General features: G+C 37.5%; 1 protein-coding gene across 2 annotated transcripts in view; it reads left to right on the forward strand.

Annotated features, from left to right (window-relative positions):
• Positions 1 to 9,529, forward strand: part of SIM1 (SIM bHLH transcription factor 1) — a 55,461-nt gene extending 45,932 nt beyond the window's left edge. For both annotated transcript variants that reach the window (XM_030490366.1, XM_030490367.1), the window contains one exon: positions 2,953 to 9,529. In XM_030490366.1, coding sequence (XP_030346226.1) covers positions 2,953 to 3,683 — 731 coding nt within the window. In that variant the 3' untranslated portion in view covers positions 3,684 to 9,529. The remainder of the gene's footprint in view (positions 1 to 2,952) is intronic.
• Positions 9,530 to 11,321: the final 1,792 nt, after the last annotated feature.

Raw genomic sequence — 11,321 nt, forward strand, 5'->3', positions numbered from 1 at the left:
TTCATCTGTGAAGTTATGGTGGAAATATTCAACTGGTGAGATTTCAAGGATAATCTTAAAAATATAGACAAAATGATACACTTGATAGAAATGTGTTATTTATTTGACTTAAGATCAAACTACTTTGGATGGAATATATTTAGTGAAAAATCAGAGCTAAATCCAAGCCATGTATTAAAAAAATCTTTAAAGTCTTTGGAGAAATTGTTCTCCAAATGACTTATCTCTCTGCACTGGTTATTACTAGATTCCATATGATTTGCTATTTGTTTTTATTTAAAATGAACAATTCAAATTAACATTTGCTTTTGGTTTCAGACATTTGTCCCCAGCTGTAACTTTAAATTAGTTTAAGTCTCTCTATCCTTTCAACACCAGGCCTAAAGCCTTGCTTGGTGTTTGGCAGGTTGCAAACAGTGCATTAGCACATCTTCAGAGGCTGAAGCTAATGAAAAAAATCACAGTGAAAGGCTGATCTTGAGTTTGGAAAATTCAAAGGACCTATGGATTAAAAGGTAGACTGACAGTTGAAAGAATGCAACTGACCCAAAATTCAGAGTTCGAGATTGTAAGGATAGATGCAGGATTAAAAAAAAATGCTTTTCTATTAATGTAATACGTAAAAATATAGTTTGTATGTAAAGAATTAATCAAAAAAAAAAGCTAATTATGCTAATGCAAGCCATTAACATTGGCTTGCAGAATGAGACTTTGGAAAGGGAAAAGAACTGTACTGTTTCACTCAATCTGAGGAAAATTATGTTGATATTAGAAAAATTATTAAATAGCAAGTTCTAAGAAATACAGTCAGAGGAAAAATGAGGAAAGAAAAGGAGCCCTAAATTTTGCTGAGGAGGACTATTCTCCACTTTTCCTTTGAGAATACACCTCCTTCTTTGTGTCTGTTCTGTACTTCTGTCATACTTATGTTTTTCTAGATTTTTCTTCTGGAAAAAAGAGAATTGAGTGAAGTATGATAATTTTTCTGGCAAATTTTATGCATAATAATTCTTGCTGAGAATAGAAATATAGTAATGTAGAAATACCATATGTAGATGCAAATACAAAAATGTTAAATATTTATTCCATACCTTTATCAAGGATAATCAAGGCAAATGGATAATATAACTTGATTTTATTTTTTTCCTTGGTTTTGCTGTAATTCCAGGTGCTCCAGTTATTTTCTTAGGCCTTCAGTCTGCACGTAGCTTTGGGGGTAAAACCTGACCTGTTGGTCTTAGTTGAGGCAAAGAACAGCTCAGCTTCCCTTGCAAATGTGTCATTTTCATTTAGATTTAGGTAGTTTCTAACCTTGACTTTTCACAAATGAAACTCTTTTTGGCAATACTGTATGAACATTGCTGTCAGAGTAGTTTCATTGGGCAGAAAATATTTTCTTCCTTTTCTGTCTTTCAATGTATCTTAACGTAGTTCTGGCTCAGAGTCACCTTACAATAATGACAATAGCTGACCAGTATGGCAGGCCTTGGATGTTGCATATGAGCCCATGTGTTTCTGGTCACACTCAGGAAGTCTGGGACACTGCATATGTGGTCTGTGCAGTGAGACAAACTGAGCACTGGGTTTAGAACCGTGGCTCACAGCCCCCCAGTGTATTGGACATACTATGTGCTCTGGTGGCTGGAGCTCCCTTCCACCTCCAGGCCCTGCCATTTTGGGTCCAGATCTTAAGAAGATGTGAAGGATAAATTTATGCTCATGGGATAATCCACAGTGCAGTCCTTCCACCAACAAATGGCAGGATATGTTTATTATATGAGCCCATCACTGATTTTTGACATGAACTCGGCAACACAGCAGTAATGGTCTGCCACCCAAGCAGATCTGTATGTCTTGACCCAACACAGAGCAGGGGGAAATACTTGTGCTGGTTTTGCTTGTGCTGGTTTTCCTTTGAGGAGTCCTGTCAACCAACCCAATGGGCCTCATCCCCAAAGAAGACTTTGTATGTGCCGAGGCAAAGGCATGGTTAAATAATTTGTGCAAGTCTAAGATGTGTTCTCCTGCAGGCACATATCTCAGCAAATGCTTCATCAAACACTTTATTGTAATCTGGCTTTAGCTGGCTGTTCAGGCTTGGAGGTCACTCACTTCCTAGTGAGGATTGACAGGTCTGATTCTGTCCTTTCAGCTATATGCAAGCTGAACACCTCCTCTGATATGTCTATGATGTGCCTTATTTTTTAAAGAGAGGCAAGAATATAGTTATATTTTCCCATTTTAAAAGTTTTATACAGCAAATATTTATGCGTTGGGATATGACATCACATTTTTATAATAACCCTAACAGCTATGGGTTCTTGTGCTTCTAAACAAGAACTGTTTCTTTACTTGTGCTTATTTATTGTTGTGTAACCTGTGTAAAGTCACTACATAACCACAAACTTTTCTGCAATGCTGTCTCTATGTCTTAGCTTCTGGAAAGGCCTTAGAAGACATGTTGGAATGATGTATATTTATAATTCCTTGAGATTTTTGTTTTCACCATGGTCCAAGTTCACTCAGCCTTTGTTAATGCAAAGAAATAGTGAGGGGTCAGGAACCTGAACGTCAGTATTGAGGGCATGCTGACATACCCTAAGTACCCTGCGTGGCCTCTAGCTGCTCCAGAATATACAGAGGTCCTGTAGAGTTGGTGCCAAATGCTTGGTTGCACTGGATCGACTCAGGTAGCACTGGATGTTTGTGATGAGGTGCTTAGATCTCTTTGTATATTTTCAGCTGTGTTACTTGTTCCATGTGTAGACACAGGGAACTAGAGGTTGTCACTGAAAAGAAAGGGGCCCATCATGGTAATTTTTGGTGACTTTGTTACGAGTCACTTGCCTCTGTCTTGCTTTTCTGCCCATAAAATAAAGTTCAGAGTATTTGTTCTTCAAGATTGCTTGCCTCCTTCAACCTCAATGCTTGTCCTCTTTCTCTCTTTCCTAGGGAGAGGACACTGGGATGAGGACAGTGTCGTCAGCTCACCTGATCCTGGCTCTGCCAGTGAATCAGGTGACCGATATCGTACTGAGCAATATCAAAGCAGTCCACATGAGCCCAGCAAAATTGAAACTCTAATCAGAGCCACCCAGCAAATGATTAAAGAGGAAGAAAACAGACTACAGCTGCGGAAAACAACCCCTGATCCATTGGTCTCCATTAATGGCACAGGGAAGAAGCACACTATATGTTTTGCAAACTACCCTCAGCAGCAATTGGCAGCGGATGTCTGCCGTGTCCCGACAGTCGCCAGCACTCCCCCCTGTGAACACATCCAGCAGCGAGATGGGAAGATTATGAGCCCACATGAAAATGACTATGACAACAGCCCCACTACTCTGTCTAGGATAAGCAGCCCCAATTCTGACCGAATATCAAAATCTAGTTTGGTACTAGCTAAAGACTACCTGCATTCAGACATGTCCCCCCATCAAACCCCAGGGGACCATCCGGCAGCCTCTCCAAATTATTATAGCTCCCACAGGCAGTACTTTGATAAGCATGCTTACACATTAACTGGATATGCCCTGGAGCATCTGTATGACGCTGAAACGATTAGAAACTATTCACTAGGCTGTAATGGATCACATTTTGATGTGACTTCTCACTTAAGGATGCAGCAAGATCCAGCACAAGGACACAAGGGAACATCTGTTATAATAACCAATGGAAGCTGACACTTTTTTCTAAAAATTTTTGTGTTTTAAAAAATAACCTTTGAGATCTAATTGGAAGATATTATATGTTTTCACGCCCTTGTCGTTACCAGCATTTGATATACCACAGTGCACTAGAAAGAATAACCTAAGGTTTGGGGGGATAAGTTAGTTAACATGCATTACTTCTGAAAAAGAAAAATGCACTGGCATGCAGGGCTAGAGTGAATGGAGCTAAACTCGAAGTCGGATGGATGGAAAGGTCTAGACAGGGAGTTCTTGGGGCAGGCTAGCAGAGCAATTCATGCACAGTGTGTAAGAGGTGGTTGTTTGGAAATGCTACCAAAGGCAGACCTTCTGAACTGCCTGTGCTCCACAGGTCCCAGCCAACAAAACTGCTATGCACTCTTTTTACAGAGAAAGTTGGAATGTGTTCCTTTGAAATGCGCAGCAGAATATGCACTTCTGGTGATCTGTTTATTCCCTAACAGCCAAGTGTGTTATGCTGCTCCATGGTATAAAGTATCCATGGCTAACCAATGCAAAACCAAAAAGGCGGGAAAGAAGAGATAACTCCTTGAATTACTTCCTTGTATACTCACATGCATAGCTATTTACATATGCTTGAGTTGAATGGAGTCAAATGAACAGTATCCTTATGATTAGTACAATCAAATATTCACTTCTACTGTGTTTAAAAGAAAGGGGGCCTTTCTCAGTGTAGTTTTGAGAAATACAGAGGGCTTGGTTGTGTTGATGTAGAGATGGCAGATTGTCCACCAAGGTGGACAGTGGAGTGAAATGGAAGCAAATTGTCAGGATAACAAGGAGAATAGACTGGAATTAGGAGTGGTCTAAGATAAATACATTTAACCCTATGGTTATATATGTCATTTAGTAATAATTAAAAAAACAAGGAAAAGTGGTTCTAAGTGGCTGAATAAGTAATAATCCATTTGAAAGACAGAAAGAAATCAGTAGAATCATAGACTTTTTGCTGTAAAATACAAATGCAATTGCATAAGTGTAAAAATATGACAGGCAAGAATAGCAAAAACTATATGGTGGTTTGTCCTACTTCGGATAAAGTTTTGGAGTAAATTAAGAAAGTATAGAAAATTGTAACTACTCTGTCTGAGAAAGAGTGAAGTAATAGTTATGATTTTGAAAAAGAGATATGCATTCTTTTTTTGCTTGCAGCAGAAAATCAGTGAATATCAGAACATATTAGGGATATAAAAATCAGTCATATGTACATAAAAAAATACTGAGGGAAATCAGGGTTCTGAGAAATTCAATTGTATGAAGAATGCTGATATTATCAGGGCCTGTCATAAAGTTATAGAAGACATCAAAAGAGGCAGAGAAACTTTTTGCAATTTTAAATAATGTTATGAACGAAAAGACACTAAGTGATTGGAAAAGAATAAATAAAAAACATACGCTAAAGAAAAAAAAGTAAACCAGGGCATTTGAAGAAACAATTGATAGACCTGTCCTTCTTTGTGTGGCATTTATATAAAGTCTCAAAGTTAACTGCAATAGGAGCAGGACCACCGCTCATTATTATACCACTGTGGAAGTAAGGGGACTTGAGGTGGTTACTAAAATGAGATTAACACTAAGTCTACTTTCATTTATGACATTAAGAAGCTCGACATATGGGACTGAGTCATCAGTGGGATTAAATATAAACCAGCATGCTACAGGCAGGTTAAAAATATCTATTTTCAAATAAAACTAATCAGAAGCAAAAGCTAAATAATAACATTATAAGCCACGTAAGTAGAGATGTACTTGAAAGCAAAGGAAATTACCTCTCTGAACTTGGGATATTGTGTACAGTCCTGATCACTCCAAGGCAGATTGTGAATCTTGAATTGAATAGTACCTTACTCCATAAGCAATCTTTGCTGACTGCAGTGTGATCACTCCTGGTGAAATGTACATTGAACACAAGGAAGAACAACACAGTCTGGTCTTTATTATCTAAACCTCATAATAGAAAAAGTGGAGCAGAGCTCAGCAAAAGATAAAGAGACTGAAAGATCTAATAAAAACTTTAAATAAACTGGGTCTGTCATCTTTGTAAAGGAAAAGAGTAAGGGGGAATGTCACTGGTGTGCACCAAGCTCTGCAAAGAGCGGAGATAAATAACATTCTAAAACTATTTGAACTAGAGGCAGCAATGAGAGACAGGGCATTGAATGTTAGCCAAGGCAAAATGAGAACAAAATGATATGCCAAGAAGTTTATTTGACTAACTGCCAAATGAATAACAAAGGTCATAAAGAGAAGCGGCTAGAGATTTTTGTTTGTTTGTTTGTTTTAAGATAAAAACAAGGCAAATAATTGAGGGGAAGAAAAACATTGACAACTGCTAACTCAGAGGAATGGACCAAAATGGACTTCTTTCAGCCCAATGGTTGTATATATTCCTAAGCATAGGAATGAGAAAGTATTTTTGATAAATCTAATTCTGGATACATATTTATTTCACTTATTCCTATGAATAATATGAATAAACTTGTATTTGGAGTCTCATTGTACAGTATTGAAATACAATTTGCAAAGCGAATTAGAGTAGAGGTACATGGTATCATATTCCTGCCAGTACACATAAAAATAAGTCTAAGTATCAATATTATTTTGTATTACAGAAGAGTTTCTTAAACCATTTGGATGAACGGAACTTCGTCAGCACCCAAGTTTCTTGGGATCACCAAGCACTCTTGTTATCAAGCTTTTAATTAGAAGGCAATAGAGTTCTGCAGACCACCTGCAGTTTCCTGGCTATGGTCTAATGGCCACAGGTAGTCAGGAAACCAGCTTTGGCGCTGTTGTATTTGCATTCTGACAGGCACTTTTGAAAAAAAGACGACTTATAAAACAAACAGGCACAATATATGATGCTCTGTGGTTTCACCTAGGAAAAAGGCCAGCATGCTATGCAATAAAAATCCCTCACTTTGATTTACTGTGATCCCAAAATAAAACTTCCCAAACTGTAGTTATTTATCCCATTTTCAATAGTTCTAGTCCACTACAATGACAAGTGCAGCAAAAATATACTGTAATAAATGGAATATATCTGTCAAGTGGTCTGTACACGCAGCCATGTTGTGTTGCAAGCAAAGGCTCACTCCTCTCACGGGGATCCAGCAGCTAGCACTCGTTAGCATTTCAGTACGGTCTGCTGGAGGTAAATGCCTTTTGCCAGCCAATTTGCCATCCTGCTTCTTTAAATAGCCAGGAATTTCTTCTTAATTGACAGAAAGCATCGAATATTGTAAACATAGACTCCGCATGTTACATGAAAGCAAGTTTGCAATCTTAATTATAGCATATAATATCACTGCAGCTCATATTACATGTACTTTTCAATATGGTATAAAGCTTATTTTTTTCCGTTACATATTTATTAAATTCAAATTTTCGCTTAGTATCCTTGAAGGATATAATCTTCTTTTTTTGTTTCTTCCTTTTCTAAATCAGATGAGATATTTCGCAAAATTGAAAAATGCAAGGCATTTGTATTGAATACATTTCAAATGTATCGCATTAGATAAAAATTATCACTTTAAATAAGGTATGTAGGTTGTGTTTTACAACAGAAAAAGTATAAATTGCTGTGTTGCATTATTTTTCTAACATAATACTGGTTTGTTATTAGCATCAAATTAATATTTTGTAGCTACTCCAAATACAGACTGACCACAGCTCTTTCAAACAATTTCTTATTGATGTCAGTGGATGGTGCATTACAATTTTTGTGCATTATGATTTTGGTATATCCTTTTTGTTTCAAGAAGTGAAAACCCTCTCTCTTCTTTATACAAGATTGTACCCCAGGAGCATACAGTTCCAAATTATTTTGGATAAATTTGCAAAGCAATTCTTAAATTAGAAGAAGAACCTTACTCAGCAATTTGTCCCATTGACTCAAATGGGAATATTTGGGGAGTAAGGTACTACTTAACATGTGTAAGGGCAAAAAAGCTGACTTGTGAAGTGGCAATAGGTTTGGGATTTGTTTGTAATTTTATTTTATGTTTTTAATCTGAAGGTGTGAGTATGGAAACTATGGAAGGTAATAGCTGTAATGTCTGTGTTTCTATAATTGAGATTATTTCTACATGCTTTGAAAAACAGCTTTTGTCGATGTGTCCACAATACTGCCATAGGTTACACAGAGAAATTCTGCTCTTTTGAACTCTTTTAATCACTCTTATCTGAATCTTGTTTTTATCTCTGGACATGCAGCATTTATTCATTAATGTCCCTAAGTATGTTAACCACCATATGTTCAGTTATGTGAACATCCTGTGTGAGTTAGAAAAAAAGTAAAAGTTCTCATAGTATTTCTGGAAAAGGCACAGCCACTCCAGAAAATCAGACTGGCGGTTCCAAAGGTCAGTTAACCTTTCAGTCAAGGAACAAAGCAGTGGCATACGCATTGGTTTCAGACCTTCTGCATACAAAGCTGTATATAATGGGGATTATACCACACAGTTCCAGGATTAGACCTAGCTATGTCTATTTTAAGGTGGCTATAGTTAATGTCTGGCGGCAAATGGATTCAGGCTCTGGTCTTTCCATGAGTAGCAAGTTTACTTAAAACACCTAAAGGTCTAAAGGCAATACAGGCTTTGTTGTTAGGAACAATGGTGGATGAACATATTTTCCTGTAGGTATACTGGATTAACTCCAGACATCTCCACAGTGTGGAGGTGAACATATTTTTTCTTTATTTGCAGTTAGTATTGATGGTTAAATATTTTGGCTGTAGGCACTGAGAAGCAAAAACCTTTAAAAACCAGCAAAAAACCACAAACCAAAACCACAACAACCAAAAGAAACCCCTTAGTTTTTCTTTACCTTTTCAATTTGATGCTAGTTAAGTCTGCTGGAGGTGTAGCTGAGGGTTTAGCTACTATTTTGAAGACTGAAAAATTAAATAGTCTTCTGTTCAGATGGTGAGCACTAGTGTGATTCCAGTTCACATTTCATTAGAGCATTTATTACTGGAAAAAAAAAATTATGTGAGGTTAAACTTCACTGTGTCATTTAGTTTATGTATATAATAGTTCTGTGGATAAATCTGGCTCTAAATTGCTAGGAATACATCCCTTTCTGAAAAGAAGTAATTTATGAGCCCATCTATGAAGCTGTATTTGAAAGGAAGGATCAAACACAGGAAGAAAATAAAGCTTTTTGTCTGGTTGTATTCACTATTTAACTCCCCTCTCACATGGAGTTGTCAAGATTTCCTATCATTCGAGGATTCATAATAGAATTTTTAAACATTTTTATTTATTGCATTTTGGACTGGACATGTTTTTTTCTTTTCCGCTACTGCTGCAGTGGGAAGTTTAGAAATGCAAGAAATAATCTTGCTCACATTATAAAACATTGGCACCTTTACATTTCTAAGGAAATAAAGTCTATTAGGAAAAGTATTTTTAAGGCACTGCTACTTTTTCCCAAGGTAAATATTTCGATGCATAAAATATACTAATCTAGCAAAAAAAGCACTTGAAACATAATGAAGCATTTCATGTTTTAAACCAATGGGTTATATTTATGGAAAGACACAGATTGCCGGTGTTTCAAATACCATGCCTTGCAATGTATAGGGTCTAGTGACATTATAGCCTAACATCTGTAATTTGAAGTTTTCCTTTGGAATGTAATGTAGGAAACACAATTTAGCTATGTCAACAATATCTTGCAAATTGTTCCCATTTATAGTTATTTATATTGTAAATAGCTTTCTGAAGTAAATTTGAAGTTAATGTGCATAAGATGTATTTATTATGTGAAGATTTTGTTTGTTTGTTTGTTTAAAATATAGCTATCAATACGCATTTTTTGTCTGGTTTTCTATGTTTTTAAACTAAGGATTTTGCTATATAGGATACATTTTCAGGAGTTCATTTTGATTAATGAGGGTATTTTTCAGAACTGAGAGGGGTCATGGTAAAAGTAATTTATTTTTATTCCTGTGAATCCTAAGTGCTCTCTGAATCTTGAATGAAGTTTATCAAAAAATGAAAGGAATCTGATAAAATACTGCTACCCCATTTAAGAAAGGTGTCTGAATCTGCTCAAATACTTTTCTGTCAGGAAGAGCTGACTCATAGGGATTTATTTAAGATTAACTGTCTACTTTAGGAGTAGTCTACCATACTTCTTGAAGCCATCCACCACCCCTGTGCCTCAGCTAAATCAGCTTCTGACTTGGAGCATGATGCCCTTTAGGTGCTTAAAATACTATACTCAGACAAAGAGCAGTGTTATGACAAATGAATAGGTGGGAAGTTATGCTAAACTGCATTCAGCCTCAAGAGCTGGCTATTACTTGGGCTTGCGTGCTTGTACAGTTCAATCAACCCATAATAACATGAGCTGCTGCAACCTTTGCCTGGCCTGGGGTTCAGGTCCTTCTGAGCTCAAGGGTTCTGAGTCACACCTCTCACTTTCTAGACCTATTTCTGAGCCATTGAGCCCCATCCTCTCTGTCGCTCTCACTGAGGCTATTCTGTGCAGGTGAGGAAATGTGAGACTGATGGTGTCAGAGAGCAGTGAGAGCTTGATGCTGTGGTTGGGTAACAAAGCAGCTTTCTAAGAAGAGAAATTGTTTGTTCACATATTTTCCGTTTACAAGACTCAGAACAAAATACATAGGCAGTGGGGATAGGGGTGAGATGCACAGAAGAGTAAGTTTTGAGCCTCAAGTAAATTAATTGCATAAAATGGATATGCAACTGTCACTAGCCCTTCACTCCTGCATGCGCATAGACAACTCTCAGAGACGCTCCTGGAATTAGGGAATACTCTGCAGCACTGGGTTAGATGTTTAAACTATGTTCATGATTTTAGCATTTCCTATGGCGTAATTTAGGCAGTTCCCCTCTCATTGGCCTGAATTTGGAGCTAGTTCTTCCTGCAGGCAGGAAATGGTGTCATCTTTTCCCCAAACGATGCTATTTAGTTGTGCAAAACATGTGTTGGGTTTCTTTCTTTCTGTCTTTTTTTTTTTTTTTTTTTTTTAATGCATGGGTGAGGGGTTTCAGAAATGCCTGTTATTGACCCACTCTCTGCCTTTAAGCCCATGCTGAAAAAGAGACACAGATCAACAGGAACTCACGGGACCATGTTGTCCTCCCTAGGACAGCAGTAGTCCTAGTTTCTCCTCACTCAGGTCTGCAAAAAGTGGAGTATCATCCTTGATGCTGTGTGCTGAAAATCCTGCCCCATGCATACCTGCTCTTCAGTCTCTCTTCTGGTGTATAAAGAGTACTCATTATGCACTAGTCTTTATTCACTCTTGGCTCCTATGCTCATTGGCAAATTGCTCTGGACTGAGGAAATCTGCTGTCATGGCCATTGTAATAAAAGCGTGCAATACTGTTAGGAACTTCCTCTATGTTCATATGGTGACCATCAGGGCCATCAGGGTCTTCAGCATCAGCAATTTCATTTGATACATCTTCTCTGACTGTCCGAAGGTCACAAATAGCCTGCTGCTCTGCAGTCTGGCATGCCTGTGTGAATAAAAAAGGCTATCCACCACAGCACAAAGCCAGATAGACCACATGGTTTCTTCATGGATGTTAACAAGAATTTCACTAAGCATGCACACAACACTCTGGACTA

Source organism: Strigops habroptila, chromosome 6 (assembly GCF_004027225.2).
Source record: "Strigops habroptila isolate Jane chromosome 6, bStrHab1.2.pri, whole genome shotgun sequence".
Lineage (NCBI taxonomy): Eukaryota > Metazoa > Chordata > Aves > Psittaciformes > Psittacidae > Strigops > Strigops habroptila.